The sequence below is a fragment of the Pan troglodytes genome, chromosome 12 (genome assembly GCF_028858775.2).
Source record: "Pan troglodytes isolate AG18354 chromosome 12, NHGRI_mPanTro3-v2.0_pri, whole genome shotgun sequence".
Classification (NCBI taxonomy): domain Eukaryota; kingdom Metazoa; phylum Chordata; class Mammalia; order Primates; family Hominidae; genus Pan; species Pan troglodytes.
In genome coordinates this window covers 102,158,306-102,178,150 of record NC_072410.2, presented here as the reverse complement: position 1 = coordinate 102,178,150, position 19,845 = coordinate 102,158,306, and the positions used below count along the sequence as shown (strand labels likewise).

General features: G+C 37.4%; 1 protein-coding gene across 10 annotated transcripts in view; it reads right to left on the bottom strand.

The window, feature by feature from the left end:
* The window catches only part of LDAH (lipid droplet associated hydrolase), a 139,056-nt gene that overhangs the window by 16,241 nt on the left and 102,970 nt on the right, over positions 1-19,845 (bottom strand). For all 10 annotated transcript variants that reach the window (XR_001715489.4, XR_008546189.2, XR_010149186.1 and 7 more), the window contains one exon: positions 1,303-1,385. Coding sequence is in view for 4 of the 10 variants with exons in the window: in XM_001141731.7 (XP_001141731.2) it covers positions 1,303-1,385 (83 nt within the window). In the remaining 6 variants the exon portion in view is untranslated. The remainder of the gene's footprint in view (positions 1-1,302; positions 1,386-19,845) is intronic.

Genomic DNA, 19,845 nt, shown 5'->3' with positions numbered 1-19,845 from the left:
TCAATCTCTAGCCAATTGCTATTTCAGAAATATGATGACCACTACGGCCATGAGACAAAAACACACTGGCATTTTCAAAAGTCCTCTCCGGGTGAGTATTTTCAATATTCTAAAAAAAAAATTTTAAGAACATATACACTTCTTGTTTTAAGATAATTGTATTGGGAGGTTATGGAATTAAGAATTAACAATGTAGAAAAGTTTAAGTCAAATGTATCAAGGTTTATAAAGACATTCTAAGTCCAGTGGGTTATCTCGTATTTCACTTGTGGATTGCTCCTGAGTCCTATGAGAGTTTGCCACTCAGCAGGGATCATTTCAGCAGGTATCATAGTTCAGCACCAATTGTAAAGTTTAAGACTAATGCTGTCCAACAGAAGTATAAAGCAAGGTACATATGCAATTTTAGAATTTCCTAGTTACAATGTTTAAAAAAGTATAAAGGAATGGGTGAAATTACTTTTAATAATATGTTTTACTTAATCCACTATATCTAAGGTAGTATCATTTCAACAGGTAATCAATATAAAAATTAATGAAATACTTTGCTTCTGGGGGAACTAAACTTTTGAAATCCAATGTGTGTTTTACACTTATGGTACAACTCAATTAAGGCTAGCCACAAATAACCACATGTGGCTAGTGGCTATAATATTAGTACAGTTCTGTCCTACTCAGAATGGACAGCCAGACAAATGATGCCACAGGAGTACCACAGTCATCCAAATTCTAGGGTGACCTTAGACATATATTAAACCCTACTCTTATAGTTTCAGAGATTGGTGCTTCCAAATGTGTGTGTGCAAGATTCTAGTATTTGCAGCATAACTCCCAAATGTTGAATATTTCACAAAACTGGTCTTAGGGTCAGAGCAGGACATTCCTACTCTAACACATTAGAGAATAAGAAAGGCTCACTAGTCATGAGATCATATAACATATAATGTATTTTCCACTGTTTCATTTATATTCCGACATTATTTATTCTATAAATATTATGGAGTTTTCTCAGTAGAAGGCCTAGAGAGGCTAAAATGCATTGACAAAATAGAAAAGTATTGATTCTAAAATTAATTCAACAAAAACAGGTGATTAAAAAAATAAGTTATTATGCAATTAGCTTTACTACTCTCTACACAACTTTAAGGGATAATTTCAATTTTAACTGGAAGTAGAACTCTATGTCATTCTACCAAACCTTAAAGTCTTACAGATTCTAACTAGTTCTAGTCCTTTGCCCTCAGTTAAGTATCTCTGCCCATCTACTTATTATCTATCCCCTTGCAGCACTAAAGTGATTACCTTACATAAATGCTCCTTTATGGTTTCGTCATCTCTCTTCACCACCTCCATCATTTCTTGGCCCCCAAGGTAGGCAGCATTAGCTACATTTAAAAAATAAAAAGTCAAACATTTAGAATATATAGAACAAACACAAATTTCAAATTAATTTTAGTAAATTCATGTTCCTCCTTTCTTTTGGCACGTGCTATCTGATGAGAGATACTGGTGAGGCCAACAGAGGAATGTGAGTCAGGCAACATGCACACAGTCTCTGGAAACAAGAGCATTTCATTTAAAAGAACCTTCTTCCAATCTCATCTGGCTTCTCCATAGCAAAAGTTTAACAGTTCCACAGCCCAATGTCAGATACCACAGCAGATGGTGTGTGCAATTTTACCAGACCAATATGTGCTATTTCGATTTAAGGCTTAGAAGTACAAATTGTTACCAATAAATCATGTATACCAAGAAAATGCAAACAGTTACTAACATGAAAATATACTGGCTTTTTTTTTTAAAGGAAACAACTAAAAGGATTATTTATCTTTAAAAATACGTTTAAAGATCTCCAGGAGTTTTCAATAGGGTTAGTCCCATTACACTGGCTGCAAAATAAGCAAAGTGATGCTCACTTTCAAGATGTCAAATACCTAGGAAAGAGGAAGAACGCCAGAGATAACATGAGTTTATGTGGCTTTCTTGTACTGGTAAGAAAATTTTCATTCAACGCTTTGTACCTTGAATTCCATTTTGGCTGGTATTATTATTCTTATCTTGCTTTCTTTTTTGCCAGCATCTGTCCTTCCCTTCATTTTCAATCTTTTGTCATTTTGTTTCAAGTATGTCTCTTGAAATCATGTAAGTGGACTTCCTTAAAAATGCAGTTTGAAAGTCTCTGTTTCTTAAATAGAAGGACTAAACATATTCACATATATTGAGATCAAAGCTCTTTGGTCTGATGCCAGTCATCTTGCTTTATATACCCTACGCTTTCTTGTTATTTCTGCCTCTTATCTTTAGTGTGAATGATGAATTTTCCTCCCCACCCAGGATTTAACAAATTTCTTTTCATTAACAATCTGAAAGTATAAATTCCATTTTTATTTATCTAGTGGTTAGCCTTACCTAAAAACTGCAAACTTACTTTTTATTTTCTCTTGCTGTCTGGAATTACTCATCTAAACAAGGCATGACCTTAGCATACTTGCACTTTCCCCATGCCTTCCTCCCATCCTGCCTCCATCCCTGTTGCTTCAACCATCTGGAATTTTAGTTCCAGATTATTATTATTTTTTGAGATGGAGTTTCGCTCTTTGTTGCCCGGGCTGGAGGGCAATGGCACGATCGTGGCTCACGACCACCTCCCAGGTTCAAGCAATTCTCCTGCCTCAGCCTCCAGAGTAGCTGGGATTACAGGCATGCGCCACCACGCTCAGCTAATTTTGTATTTTTAGTAGAGACAGGGTTTCACCATGTTGGTCAGGCTGGTCTTGAACTCCTGACCTCGGAAGATCCGCCTGCCTTGGCCTCTCAAAGTGCTGGGATTACAGGCATGAGCCACCGCACCCAGCTCCCAGATTATTAATTTTTACATTTTGCCTCTGCTTTCCTTGTTTAAAGTTTTATCAAGGTAACACACACACACATATATAGTTTCATATTAAATATCACAGAAATGGTTGTAGTGCCAAACCATAGTTTCCTTTTCCATCATTTCCCATTTCTAGACCCGTTTCCTAGAGGAAGCCTCTCTGAACTCTTTTAGCTGTCCTTCCACCAGTTATCTTCAAACCTCTAAACACTTGCGATCATCTTGTCATTTCTTGATAACTTATTGATTACCCTTGCTGAGTTGCTATGAAAGATGAGGATTTAGCTCCCTTTTACAGCCCTACCATTCCTTCCTGCCATCTTCTCAACATGTTTATATCTTATTTTGAATTATTCTAGTCTTACTTAAATAATATACTTACACCTTTACTTCTGAATATTGTTCACTGCTGAGCCAAGTGGTATCTAGAACCACACTTCCACTCTTACACTTCCATTCTCTGTCCTCCAACATTTGTTTTCGTTACAGTTACCTTTTTTTCCCTCTTAACTCTACTCAATATTTTTCTGAGTCAATTCTTCCTGGAGACCTCCTTTCCAGGACCCTGAGACCTTCTGCTCTAACCTGGACCACTGTCGACTTAGAATTTCCCTTCACTGACTTCTTGGGTTGTTCCTATTGTTTTCTAAGTCCCAGTTAATTAACTCATTCATTTGTTTATTCATTCAAAGATGACTGAGCACCTACTTACTTTATGCCAGGCCTTATTTTAGGCGCTGGAGATGGAGCAACAAACAAGACAGAAACACTATTCTTGAGCTTATATTTTAGTGTTGGGATGATAGATGGTGAGAAAGTGCTATGGAGAAAAATGAAATCAGCTTAGGAGATAAGTCTGTGCAGTGACAGAGGTGGCCTATTTTATGTAAAATTCACTGAAAAGACCTCCCTGATAAGGGGATGTGTGAACAGAGAAGAACTTGAATGAAATGAGAAAATGGACCATGCAGATACTTGGGTTAGCAGCACTCTAGACAGAGAATAGGGTAGGAGATGCTCCCTTAAATATAGCCATGATGTAATCCTAAAAAGTAGCACTTTAATCATTCTTGTCTGTCTGTGATATTAGCATGAGTACATATAGGAGTAAATATTCTGCATTTTCTTGGCCTAATCTCCTAAATCAGAACAGGATATTTAGTCGCAGTTATACACTAAGAAGCTGGACTATAAGACTCTAAGTCCCGGTTCCAAAATCAGAACTGTCTTTGTTTTACTATATTTCAGGGAATTTATAAGGACCAACTAAATTAAAGCAACAGAGATTTGATTAATACATTATGGTCTATTCACTAAATTAATTATTCTATAACCTGTTAAAAATTATCCTGCAGAATATATGTCAAATACATATTTAAAAATAATAGTAACTGACAAAAAAACAAACCATGAAATAGTACAGTATGATCCCACTATTGTAAAGATACATTATGTGTATGGTACAGATTTATTTGAAAAGATAAACAATAAAATAATAACACGTTATCTCTGGTTGATGGGATCCCAGGTGATCTGCCTGTCCTTTCTTCTCCTCTCACTTCCCTGCCTCCCTTTCAAATAGGTTATAGTTTCTTTCTTTGTACATCGTTTTGTCTTTCCTAGAATTATTTGTTGCCTTTACTTGATTTTCTTTTTTCGTGAGTAGACAATGAAAATTCTCTTTCTTCAAAAATGCATCAGATTTTATTCCCAAATGTGCAAACACATCCAATAATTCATTTATTCTGTCCCTCCCCCCACAGAGCCTTCCATTCTTTTGATCCAATCTTGGACGGGTCGCTCTCCAGGCCTGCTGCATAGCTGTCATCCTTGGACTTCCCTTTGCCACTTCTCTGGACTGGATTCCCTGTTTTATGGATTCTGTTCATGACTTTCTCATTCTTGGTTTATTCCCCTACTTTACTGAAGCACATTTTCCAGTAACTAATAAAAAGATACACAGGAATTTTTATAGATGTTTACATGTCTAATTTTTGTTTCTTTTCCCACATGAATCACATAGTTTGGCTGTATATAGAATTCTAAGCTGAAAGGGGCTTACCCTCCCGTTTATTATCTTCCAGCATCCAAGGTTAATGATTTCAATTTTAGTTTCTTGGAATGTGACTACTTCCCTTTGCCCTGCCCCTATCCCATCTCCTTATCCTCAAACTCAGTTGTCTTAGCTCTAGAATCCTGAAGTTTCATAGGAATATGCCCTAATACAAGTCTTGTATTCCTTAATTAGACTGGAAATCCAGTGGGCCCATTCACTGTTTGGACTTAACCAACTTTCTTTCTGGAAAATTTTCCTTTATTATTTCTTTGGTAATTTCTTCCCCTGTTTTCTCCATCCCCTCTTTCTGGAACTCCTACTAGTAGGGTATTGGCTCTCTTAGACTAATCCTCTGTCATTTTTCTTCTATAGCCTTTCTCTTTTTCAATTTGTATTATTTTCTAAGAGACTAGTTAGAATACTATTATATTGTCTAGTGGGGAGAGAATGAGACTTAAAGTGCTTATAGTATGAAAAAGAATAAATGATCAAAGACATAATTTTTCCTACTATAAACATGTGCTCTGTATATAAAATGCAGAAATTATATGAGTAGAAGAAATGATTAGCAAGAGCTTAGTGAAAAATAATCAATATTACTATTTTGATGACTTCATTTAAATCTTTAAAATTTTATTGTTAAGTCTTAGTTTTCACATAGTTATACTGCATATGAAATTTAAAATTTTGCCTCTGAGCACATTCTAGAGTAGTGCTATGCAATATAACTTTCTGTGGTGGTGGAAATGTTCCCTGTGCTATCCAACCAATACAAAGGCCCTTGGCTAGATGTGCCTCTTGAACACCTGAAATGTGGCCAGGGCAATAAGGAACTGAAATTTCAATTTTATTTAATTCATTTACATTTAAATAGCCACATATGGCTAATGTCTACCTTACTGAGCAGTGAAGTTCTAGAGCTACAAATAAGGCCAACCTTACAGAGCTAAGAAATGGATTAGATATTAGGAGAAGGTGAAGGAATGAAAAATGAATATTAGTGAGGGCTTAGGAGAAAAAAAAGTTTGGGGAACACCATGAGGAAAAGACAGATTTTATTCAAAGAGAAATTCTCATTTTCTTTATAACTCCCATTAGCCTTCTCTACAAAATCTGATCCCAACCTATGTTGAAGCTTGGCTTCATTTAAAGACTCATGCTTTCCAGTAAATGTGAGCTACTTATCCTCTAAACACATAAAATTTGCATCCTCAACCATTTTGTTCATGGCATTCTGTCTACTTGAAGTCTTCCCACCCATCCTTTGTCTTGGCTTAGATGCTCTGTCTTTTTGCTACCTTGCTCTAACACTCCAATCTGTTAATAAAGACTGCTGAATTACCGATATAGAAGCCAAACCTGTTTAAACTGTTATTGGTTCCCAAAAATCTCAACTGAATTTTAATTTCAAATGCAAATGATTTTCCATAGTTCTACTTCTGAACAAGATGGAGTAAAAGGGACTGGATTTACCCTCCTACCTAAAATCCTGAAACAACTAAAAAAAAAAAAAAAGATAAAATACATGAAGAAAAAAGTTTTCAAGACACTGGATATTGGGCAACAAAAAGACAGCAATCCCTGAGAAAAGAGAAATGAATGAGAGGAATCCTGATTGTCTCAGCTTATCATTTGAAAAGTTTTCAGGCTACAGTGCAAGAAGAAGTACAAGCAGAGCTTGGTAATCTCCCTCAGTTGATAAGTGCATTAATTGTTTTTTATTGTCTTCATTTTATGATGCTTTGACATCTTGGAGGCCTTGCTTGTCGGGGAGAGGCTGCCCCTCCCATGACTAGCTAATTCTTAGAGATAGCAAATGATTCCACCGTGAACATTTCTTTCATATGCAAACAACCAATCCAAAGGCCATACCCACCAACCACCCTCCCTTAGAAAACTCTCACACAACAAGCCAAATACTCTAAATCACTCTAAATCCTGCTGGGAATTATTTCAGGGCTGGACACAAGACATCTAGGAACTACCCCTATAGCTCAAAGCCCACCAAAATTTTTCATACCAGACAATCCTAACTAAACCTGCTCAGCTGCCTAAACTGCCTCATCCCTTCCTTCCCATGGGGACCACAATGAAGGCTCTGGGCCATGCTCTCCTGTGCTACTTCTGCCTCCTTCCCCAACTGGGTGCTTCCCCATGAGGCCCTGCCTAGTGTGGAATGCCCCCTCCTTTCAAGAATTGTAAGTAACTCTTCTTTCAAAGGCAGTTGTCTCCATGCTTGCCATGTTAACACACCTGATTAAAACAATGCATTTGTAATCAAGGAGATAGAGGTGATAGTTTGGGGAGGCTACTGCAGTGGTTTTTGGTAGGGCAGAGTTGTAGAAGGAGAAAGCTGTAGTGAGTGAGAGAATGCTCCAGAGATCTGCAGAGGGGACCCCCTGAATTTCAGCTAGGTACAGATCAGCACAATTGTATGAGAAATTTTGAGAAGCTGGGTGAAGGAATCATCTGAAAGAATTAGCGGGAATAATCCCTGAATTGAGAATAGTTACTGTTTCTACCAGTCCACCAGAGAACGTCATAACCAACAATGCATCCACTAGAGCAGCACCAGTACTGTGTCACACGGCAGGTGGTGAGCAGCAGGCAAGCACCTGTAAAAGGTGAAGCTTTATCTGTATTTACAGGCATTCCCCATTGCTTGCATTACTGCCTAAGCTCCACTGCCTGTCAGATGACTGGCAGCATTAGATTCTCAGAGGAGTGCAAACCATACTGTGAACTGTGCATGCAAGGGATCTAGGTTGCGTGCTCCTTATGATAATCTAATGCCTGATCATCTGTCACTGTCCCCCATCACCCTCAGATGGGATTGTCTAGCTGCAGGAAAAGAAGCTCAAGGCTCCCTCCCACTTTTCTACATTATAGTGAGTTGTATAATTATTTCATTATATATTAACATTTAATAATAATGGAAATAAAGTACACAATAAATGTAATGTGCTTGAATCATCCCCAAACCATTCCCCCAGCCTGGTCCAGGGAAAAAGTGTCTTCCACAAAACCGGTCCCTGGTTCCAAAAAGGTTGGGGACTGGTAACTAGACAACTCAGAGAGGTTTTTGCCTTGGTGGTGGAGTAAAATTAGCCCTAAACCAAATGCCATTCTGGTACCAACTAACAGCTTAGAAGCAAGACCAGAAAGTATCAAACCGTCTCCAAATAACAAAACTGTGTCCCATAACACAGCTCAATAATATTTATAGAAGTACAAAAATATCCAGCATCTGACAAGGTAAAATTCAGAATGTAAGCTATCCAATAAAAAATTATCACGCATGCAATGCAAGAAAATACAACCCAAATGAGGAGAAAAACTGATCAGTCAAAACTGATGCAGAAATGACAAAGATAATAAAATTAATAAACATTCAACAACTGGAACTTGGACAAGTGGATATACATGTGCAAAAGAAGGAAGCTGGATCACTACCTCACATGACATAGAAAATAAATTCAGAATGGATCATAGCCCTAAATGTAACAATTAAAACTATAAAACTCTCAGTAGGAAAGAGAAATACATCTTTGTGACCTTAGATTACAGAATGGTTTGTAACTATGACACCAAAAGCACAAGTGACAAAAATAAATAAATAAATTGGACTTCATCAAAACTAACACTTTTTATGCTTTAAAGGACACCATCAAGAAAGTAAAAAGACAATCTACAGAATGGGAAAAGATCATATGTCTGATAAAGATCTCTAGCCATAATATATAAAGAACTCTTACAAATCAATAATAAAGACAATCTGATTGAAAATGGGCAAAGGATTGCAACGGACATTTCTAAATATCTTCTTAAGAAGATATACAGGTTGAGTATCCCTAATGTAAAAACATAAAATCTGAAATCTTCCAAAATTCAGCTTTTTGAGTGCCAACATGATGCTACAAGTGGAAAATTTCACACATGACTATATGTAACGGGTTGCAGTCAAAACTTTTTTCATGCACAAAATTAAAAATATTGTGCAGTTACCTTCAGGCTATGTGTATGAGATGTATATAAAATATAAGAAAATTTTGTGTTTAGACTTGGGTCCCATTCCCAAAATATCTCATTATGTATATGCAAATATTTCCAAATCCAAAAAAAATCCCATATCCTAAACACTTCTCGTCCCAAGCATTTCAGATAAGGGATATTCAATCTGTACAAATGGCCAATAAGCATGTGAAAAGATGTTCAACATCATTAGTCATCAAGGAAATATAATCAAAACCACAATGAGATACTACTTCACTAGGATGGCTATAATAAAAAAGACAAACAATAACCAGTGTTGACAAGATGTGGAGAAACTGTAACCCTCATGTCTTGTTGTTAGAATTATAAACTGGTACAGGAACTTTGGAAAACTGGCAGTTCCCTAAAATATTAAATACAGAGTTACCATATTACCCAGCAATTCCACCTATAGACAAGAGAATTAGAAACATAAGTCCACAAAAAACTTGTATATGAGTGTTTACAGCAATATTATTCATAATAGCCAAAGAGTGCAAACAATCTGAATGTCCATCAATTGATGAATGGAAAGACAAAACATGGTAAAGTCATGCAACGAAATATTATTCATCAATAAAAAGTAATGAAGCACTGACACATGCTAAAACATGAATAAACCCTGAAAACATTATGCTAAGTGAAAGAAGCAAGTCACACTCCAACATATCAAACTTTGTGGGACAGGGCCAAAGCAGTAGTTAGAGAGAAATTTATAACACTAAAAACTTACATTACAAAATCAATTATTTCAGTTTCCATTGCAAGAAACTAGAAAGAGAAGAGCAATTAACTCTGAAGTAGGCAGGAAATAAAGTTCACACCAGAAATTAATGAAATTAATTAATGAAATTGAAGCCAATAAAATAATCAAGAAAATAAATGGAAATAAAAGCTGGTTCTTCAATAAGACAATCAAATTGATAAGTCTTTAGCCAGATTGATCAGGGAAAAAAATGTGAGAAGACAAAAGATATTAAGATATTACAAATATCAGGAAAGAGAGAGGTGACATCTCTGCAGATTCCAGATATCAAAAGGATAATCACATAATTTTGTGAACAACTTTATGTCATGAATGTAGACACCTTGGACAAAATGGACAAAGTCTGCACAAAGACAAAAATGTTAAGCTTACTCAAAAAGAAACAGATACCCTGAATAGTCTTACATATATTAAAGAAATGGAATTTGTAATTTAAAATCTCTTCACAAAGAAAACCCCAGGCCAAGATGATTTCATTAGTCAATTCAATGAACAATTAAGGAAGAAATATTGATTCTACATAAACTCTTCCCAGAAATGACTATATATATGACTCACCCCGGACTATATATATATAGGGGTGTGTGTGTGTGTGTGTGTATATATAAATATATATATTATACATATATATACACATATATATTATACATATATACACATATATATTATACATATATACACATATTATACATATATACATATATACACATATATTATACATATATACATATATACATATATACATATATATTATACATATATACATATATACACACATATATATGACTATTTTGTTTTTGGCATAGGTAGCACTTCAAAACAGTGGGAAAAAGACAGTTTGTGGTAAGCAGAATTCTAAGATGTCTTTCAAATATTTGACCCTGTGAATATGACATATTACTCCTATGATAGGTCATGTTATCTGGCAGAGTTGACTTTAAGAAGGGAGGATTATGCTAGTGGGCCCAGCCTAACCTATTCACATGTGCCCTTTAAAATCTGAGTTTTCTCTGGTTGGTTGCAGAAAGGAAGTCAGAGATTTGGAGCACTAGAAGGATTAAATGCACCATAGTAGGTATGAAGATGGAACTCACATGGAAAGGACCTGAGAGTGGCCTTTAAAGAGTAGAGAAGTGTCACGCCTGTAATCCCAGCACTTTGGGAGGCTGAGACGGGCGGATCACAAGGTCAGGAGATCGAGACCATCCTGGCTAACATGGTGAAACCCTGTCTCTACTAAAAATACAAAAAATTAGCTGGGCGTGGTGGTGGGCGCCTGTAGTCCCAGCTACTTGGGAGGCTGAGGCAGGAGAATGGTGTGAACCCAGAAGGTGGAGCTTGAAGTGAGCCAAGATTGTGCCACTGCACTCCAGCCTGGGCGACAGAGCGAGAGTCCGTATAAAAAAAAAAAAAAAAGAGTAGAGAAGTGGTCCGTTCCAAGATGGCCGAATAGGAACAGCTCCGGTCTGCAGCTTCCAGCATGATTGACAGAGAAGATGGGTGATTTCTGCATTTCCAACTGAGGTACCTGGTTCATCTCATTGGGACTGGTTGGACAGTGGGTGCAGCCCAGGGAGGGCGAGCCAAAGCAGGGCGGGGCATCGCCTCACCCCGGAAACACAAGGGTCAGGGGATTTCCCTTTCCTAGCCAAGAGAAGCCATGACAGACTGTACCTGGAAAAATGGGACACTCTTGCTCAAATACTGCACTTTTCCAATGGTCTTAGCTAATGGCCCACCAGAAGATTACATCCTGCGCCTGGCTCGGCGTGTCCCACGCCCACAGAGCCTTGCTCACTGCTAGCGCAGCAGTCTGAGATTGACCTGCAAGGCAGCAGCCCGGCAGGGGGAGGGGCGTCCACCATTGCTGAGTCTTGAGTAGGCAAACAAAGCGGCCAGAAAGCTCAAACAGGGCGGAGCCCACCGCAGCACCAAGGCTTGCTGCCTCTATAGACTCCACCTCTGAGGGCAGGGCATAGCTGAACAAAAGGCAGCAGAAACTTCTGCAGACTTAAATGTCCCTGTCTGACAGCTCTGAAGACAGCAGTGGTTCTCCCAGCATGGCGTTTAAGCTCTGAGAACGGACAGACTGCCTCCTCAAGTGGGTCCCTGACCCCCATGTAGCCTAACTGGGAGACACCTCCCAGTAGAGGCCAGCAGACACCTCATACAGGTGGGTGCCCCTCTGGGATGAAGTTTCCAGAAAAGGATCAGGCAGCAATATTTGCTGTTCTGCAGCCTCCGCTGGTGATACCCAGGCAAACAGGGTCTGGAGTGGACCTCCAGCAAACTCCAACAGACCTGCGGCTGAGAGACCTGACTGTTAGAAGGAAAACTAACAAACAGAAAGGAATAGCATCAACATCAACCAAAAGGACATCCACACCAAAACCCCACCTGTAGATCACCAACATCAAAGATCAAAGGTAGACAAAATCACAAAGATGGGGAGAAACCAGAGCAGAAAAGCTGAAAATTCTAAAAACCAGAGTGACTCTTCTACTCCAAAGGATTGCAGCTCCTCGCCAGCAACGGAAGAAAGCTGGACGGAGAATGACATTGATGAGTTGACAGAAGTAGGCTTCTGAAGGTCGGTAATAACAAACTTCTCCAAGCTAAAGGAGGATGTTCAAACCCATCGCAAGGAAGCTAAAAACCTTGAAAAAAGATTAGGTGAATGGCTAACTAGAATAAACAGTGTAGAGAAGACCTTAAATGACCTGATGGAGCTGAAAACCATGGCACAAGAATTACGTGATGCATGCACAAGCTTCAGTAGCCGATTTGGTCAAGTGGAAGAAAGGGTATCAGTGATTGAAGATCAAATTAATGAAATAAAGTGAGAAGAGAAGTTTAGAGAAAAAAAGAGTAAAAAGAAATGAACAAATCCTCCAAGAAATATGGGACTATGTGAAAAGACAAAATCTATGTTTGATTAGTGTACCTGAAAGTGATGGGGAGAATGAAACCAAGTTGGAAAACAGTCTTCAGGATATTATCCAGGAGAACTTTCCCAACCTAGCAAGGCAGGCCAACATTCAAATTCAGGAAATACAGAGAACACCACAAAGATACTCCTCGAGAAGAGCAACCCCAAGACACATAATTGTCAGATTCACCAAGGTTGAAATGAAGGAAAAAATGTTAAGGGCAGCCAGAGAGAAAGGTCAGCTTACCCACAAAGGGAAGCCCATCAGACTAACAGCGGATCTCTCAGCAGAAACTCTACAAGCCAGAAGAGAGTGGGGGCCAATATTCAACATTCTTAAAGAAAAGAATTTTCAACCCAGAATTTCATATACAGCCAAACTAAGCTTTGTAAATGAAGGAGAAATAAAATCCTTTACAGACAGCAAATGCTGAGAGATTTTGTCACCAGGTCTGCCTTACAAGAGCTCCTGAAGGAAGCACTAAACATGGAAAGAAACAACCGGTACCAGCCACTGCAAAAATATGCCAAATTGTAAAGACCATCAATGCTATGAAGAAACTGCATCAAGTAATGGGCAAAATAACCAGCTAACATCATAATGACAGGATCAAATTCACACATAACAATATTAACCTTAAATGTAAATGGACTAAATGCCCCAATTAAAAGACACAGACTGGCAAATTGGATAGAGTCAAGACCCATCAGTGTGCTGTATTCAGGAGACCCATCTCACGTGCAGAGACACACATAGGCTCAAAATAAAGGGATGGAGGAAGATCTACCAAGCAAATGGAAAGTAAAAAAAAAGCAGGGATTGCAATCCTCATCTCAGATGAAACAGACTTTAAACCAACAAAGATCAAAAGAGACAAAGAAGGCCTTACGTAACGGTAAATGGATCAATTCAACAAGAAGAGCTAACTATCCTAAATATATAAGCAACCAATACAGGAGCACCTAGATTCATAAAGGAAGTCCTTAGAGACCTACAAAGAGACTTAGACTCCCACACAATAATAATGGGAGACTTTAACACCCCACTGTCAATATTAGACAAATCAATGAACCAGAAGGTTAACAAGCATATCCAGGACTCGAACTCAGCTCTGCACCAAGCAGACCTAATAGACATCTACAGAACACTCCACCCCAAATCAACAGAATATACCTTCTTCTCAGCACCACATGGCACTTATTCCAAAATTGACCCCATAGTTGGAAGTAAAGCACTCCTCAGAAAATGTAAAAGAATGGAAATCACAACAAACTGTCTCTCAGACCACAGTGCAATCAAATTAGAACTCAGGATTAAGAAACTTGGTCAAAATCACACAACTACATGGAAACTGAACAAACTGCTCCTGAATGACTACTGGGTAAATAAGGAAATGAAGGCAGAAATAAAGATGTTCTTTGAAACCAATGAGAACAAAGACACAATGTACCAGGATCTCTGGGACACATTTAAAGCAGTGTGTAGAGGGAAATTTGTAGCACTAAATACCCACACAGGAAAGCAGGAAAGATCTAAAATCAACACCCTAATGTCACAATTAAAAGAACTAGAGAAGCAAGAGCAAGCAAATTCGACAGCTAGCAGAAGGCAAGAAATAACTAAGATCAGAGCAGAACTGAAGGAGGTAGAGACACAAAAAACCCTTCAAAAAATCAATGAATCCAGGAGCTGGTTTTTTGAAAAGATCAGCAAAATTGATAGACTGCTAGCAAGACTAATAAAGAAGAAAAGAGAGAAGAATCAAATAGATGCAATACAAAATGATAAAGGGGATATCACCACCAATCTCACAGAAATACAAACTACCATCAGAGAATACTATAAACACTTCTACGCAAACAAACTAGAAAATCTAGAAGAAATGGATAAATTCCTGGACACATACACCCTCCCAAGACTAAGCCAGGAAGAAGTGGAATCTCTGAATAGACCAATAACAGGCTCTGAAATTGAGGCAATAATCAATGGCCTACCAACCAAAGAAAGTCCAGGATCAGACAGATTCATAGCTGAATTCTACCAGAGGTACAAAGAGGAGCTGGTACCATTCCTTCTGAAACTATTCCAATCAATAGAAAAAGAGGGAATCCTCCCTAACTCATTTTATGAGGTCAACATCATCCTGATACCAAAGCCTGGCAGAGACACAACAAAAAAAGAATTTTAGACCAATATCGCTGATGAACATCAATGCAAAAATCCTCAATAAAATACTGGCAAACCGAATCCGGCAGCACATCAAAAAGCTTATCCTCCACGATCAAGTTGGCTTCATCCCTGGGATGCAAGGCTGTTTCAACATATGCAAATCAATAAATGTAATCCATCGCATAAACAGAACCAACGACAAAAACCACATGATTATCTGAATAGATGCAGAAAAGGCCATTGACAAAATTCAACAGCCCTTCATGCTAAAAACTCTCAATAAACTAGGTATTGATGGAACGTATCTGAAAATAATAAGAGCTACTTATGACAAACCCACAGCCAGTATCACACTGAATGGGCAAAAATTGGAAGCAATGCCTTTGCAAACCGGCACAAGACAGGGATGCCCTCTCTCACCACTCCTATTTAACATAGTGTTGGAAGTTCTGGCCAGGGCAATCAGGCAGGAGAAAGAAATAAAGGGTATTCAATTAGGAAAAGAGGAAGTCAAATTGTCCCTGTTTGCAGATGACATGATTGTATATTTAGAAAACCCCATTGTCTCAGCCCAAAATTTCCTTAAGCTGACAAGCAGCTTCAGCAAGGTCTCAGGATACAAAATCAATGTGCAAAAATCACAAGCATTCCTATCATCAATAACAGACAAACAGAGAGCCAAATCATGAGTGAATTCCCATTCACAATTGCTACAAAAAGAATAAAATACCTAGGAGTACAACTTACAAGGGATGTGAGGGACCTCTTAAAGGAGAACTACGAACCACTGCTCAAGGAAGTGAGAGAGGACAAACAACCCCATCAACAAGTGGGTGAAGGATATGAACAGACACTTCTCAAAAGAAGACATTTATGCAGCCAACAGACACATGAAAAAATGCTCATCATCACTGGTCATCAGAGAAATGCAAATCAAAACCACAATGAGATACCATCTCACACTAGTTAGAATGGCGATCATTAAAAAATCAGGAAACAACAGATGCTGGAGAGGATGTGGAGAAATTGGAATGCTTTTACACTGTTTGTTGGAGTATAAATTAGTTCAACCATTGTGGAAGACAGTGTGGCAATTCCTCAAGGATCTAGAACTAGAAATACCATTTGATCCAGCGATCCCATTACTGGGTAGATACCCAAAGGATTATAAATCATGCTACTATAAAGACACATGCACACGTATATTTATTGTGGCACTGTTCACAATAGCAAAGACTTGGAACCAACCCAAATGTCCATCAATGATAGACTAGATTAAGAAAATGTGGCACATCTACACCATGGAATACTATGCAGCCATAAAGAAGGATGAGTTAATGTCCTTTGCAGGGACATGGATGAAGCTGGAAACCATCATTCCGAGCAAACTATCACAAGGACAGAAAACCAAACACCGCATGTTCTCACTCATAGGTGGGAATTGAACAATGAGAACACTTGGACACAGGGAGGGGAACATCACACACTGGGGCCTGTCGTGGGGTGGGGGGTTGGGGGAGGGATAGCATTTGGAGAAATTCCCAATGTAAATGACGAGTTAATCAGTGCAGTAAACCAACATGGCACATGTATACCTATGTAACAAATCTGCATGTTGTGTAGATGTACCCTAGAACTTTAAGTGTATATATATATATATATATATATATATATATATATATATATGAGTAGAGAAGCACCCTGGCTGACAGCCAGCAAGAAAACATGGACCTCAGTCTAAAGCCACACAAAATGGATGTCTTGCCAACAATCTGAGCAATTGCGGAATTGGATTTTTTTTTCCCAGAGCCTCCAGACAAGAAGAGCCTGGCTGACAACTTGATTTGAGCATGAACTCCTTACCTACATACTGTGAGTTAATAAAAGGGTGTTGTTTTAAGATACTAAGCTTGTGTTCATTTGTTACACAGCAAGAAAAAATTAATAAATGGTCTTTTCACTAAATGATGATGGGTCAACTGGATATTCCTATGGAGAAGAAAAGACAAACTTAACTTCTACCTTCAACTTGACATAAAAATCAATTGTAGGTGGGCTGTAGATCAAAAGGTAAAAGGCAAAAGAATTAAATTTCTAGAAGATAACATAGGAGAATATTTCATGACTTTGGTGTAGGAAAAGATTTCTTTAGTAGGACACTACAACACCAACCACAAAAGATTGTTAAATTATATTAAAATTAGAATTTTTTTTCCAGCAAAAAGACCATATTAAGAGACTAATGAGACAATCCACAGAGTGGAAGAAGATATGTGCCATATGTCAAAGGTACTGGTATTTGGAATTTATCTTAAAACTTCTACAAACCAGTAAGAAAAAGGCTGGAAACCAAACATCAAGATGGGAAATAGACAAGAGCAGACATTTCAGAAGTTACTCAAATTATGAAAAAGTACTCACCCTCATTAGCTATCATGGAAATTCAAAAATCTGAAACTCTTCCAATATGATATATGCTGGAGTGCCAAATGGACTCACAGACAAACTGACTACCACAAGAACAGGTCAATCTTTGATTTATATGCTTTTCTGCCTCTATGAAAGAAAACATTATCAAATTTAAAAGTAAATTCTTTTATTATTTTTTGTAACATCAGAAATTCAAAATGTAGGGGGAGAATGGAGTTAATGTGTACATGTTTTGTATTTGTTTCTTTTCTCTTGTTTTTGTGATCAAAGTTAGGTTGCTATCAGTGTGTGTGTGTGTGTGTGTTTGAGACAAGGTCTCACTCTGTCACCTAAGCTGGAGTGCAGTGGTGCAATCACAGATCACTGCAGCCTTGACCTGCTGGGCTCTAGAGATCTTCCCAGGTTAGCCTTCAATTAGCTGGGACTACAGGAGTGCTTACAAAAACATTAGATTAGTTATAGGTAACTTCTTATAACTATAAAATGTTTTTGTAAGCACCATAGTAACCCAAAGCAAAAACCTAAAATATAATAAAAATCAAAAGCAATGAATTAAAACACACTACCAGAGAAAATCACAACCACAAATAGAGTAAGAAAGGAAGACAGGGTTACAAAACAACAAGCAAACAAGTAAAATGACAGTATTAAGTCCTTAACTATCAATAATAACACTGAATGTAAATCAACTAAATTCTCCAATTAAGACATAGAATGGCTGAATGGATTAAAAAACAAGACCCAAATATATGCTGCCTACAAGAAACTTATCTCACCTATAAAGATACCCATAGAGTAAAAGTGAAGAGATGGAAAAAGATACTCCATGCAAATGGAACTTTAAAAAGAGCAGGAATAGCTATATTTATAGCACATAAAATAGACTTTAAGTCAAAAACTATAAAAAGAGACAAAAAAGGCCATTATATAATTATAAAGATATCAATTCAGCAAGAGGATATTACATTAATAAATATATATGTACCTAACACCAGAACACCCAAATATACAAAACAAATATTAATAGAAATAAAGGGAGAGGTAGACTGCAATACAGTAATAGTAAGGGACTTCAGCACCTCATTTTTGGCAATAGATAGATTATCCAGGCAGAAAATTAACAAAGTAACATTGCAGTTAAACTACACTCTAGACCAAATGGACCTAACAGACATTTATGAGCATTTCATCCAACTACTGCAGAACACACATTTTTCTCATCAGTGCATGGAACATTCTCCAGCATAGGGCATATGTTAGGTCACCAAAAAGTCTCAACAAATTTAAAAGAATAGAAATCATATTAAGTATATTTTCTGACCACAATGGAATAAAACTAGAATCTTTGCAAAGAGGAACTTTGAAAACTGTACAAATACATGGAAATTAAACAACATGCTCCCAAATGACCAATGGGTCAATGAAGAAATTACCAGAGAAATTTTTTAAAAACTCTTAAAACAAATGAAAATGGAAACACAATATACCAGAACCTATGGGATACAGCAAAAGTAGGACTAAGAGGGAAGTTTATAGCAATAAATGCCTATGTCAAAAAAATACAGGCTTCAAATAAATAACCTAATGATACACTTCAAGGAACCAGAAAAGCAAGAACAAACCAAACCTAAAATTTGCAGAATAAAAGAAATAATAAAGATCAGAACAGAAATAAATAAAATGGAGACTAAAAAAACCACAAAAGATCAATAAAATGAAAAAGTTTTTTTTTTTTTTTAAAGATAGACAATACCAACACGCTGGAAAACCCAATAGGTAAAATCAGAGACAAAAAAGGAAACATTACAACTGGTACCAGAAAAATAGAAAGGATCACTAGAGACTACTATGAACAGCTACATGCCAATGAATTGGAAAACCTACAAGTAATGGATAAATTCCTGGAAAAATACAATCTACTAAAATTGAAACAAAGAAATAGAAAAACAGACAAACAATGAGTAAGAAGATCTAAATAATAATAAGTCTCCCATGAAAGAAAAGTCCAGGACCTGATGGAAACACTGCTGAATTCTACCAAACATCTGAGGAAGAACTAATACCAATTCTACTCAAACTATTTTAAAAAATTGAAGAGGAGGGAATATTTCCAAACTCATTCTATGAGGCCAGCATTACCATGATACCAAGACCAGACAAGAATATAACAGAAAACCACAGGCCAATATAACTGATGAGCATAAATGCAAAAATCCTCAACAAAATATTAGCAAACTGAATTCAGTAACACATTGAAAAGATCACCATGATCATGTGGAATTCATCCCAGGGAGGCAAGGATGGTTCAGCATACACAAATCAATAAACATGATACATCACATCAATAGAATCAAGAACAGAAACCATATTATTGTTTCAATACATGCTGGAAAAGTGTTTGATAAAATTCAGCATCCCTCCGTAATAAAAACTCTCAACAAACAGGGTATAGAAAAAACATACCTCAATACCGTAAGGGCAATATATGACAGATTCACAGCTAATATCACACTGAACAGTGAACAAAGTATTTCCACTAACATCTAACAAGACAAGATGCCCATTTTCACCACTTCAACTCAACATA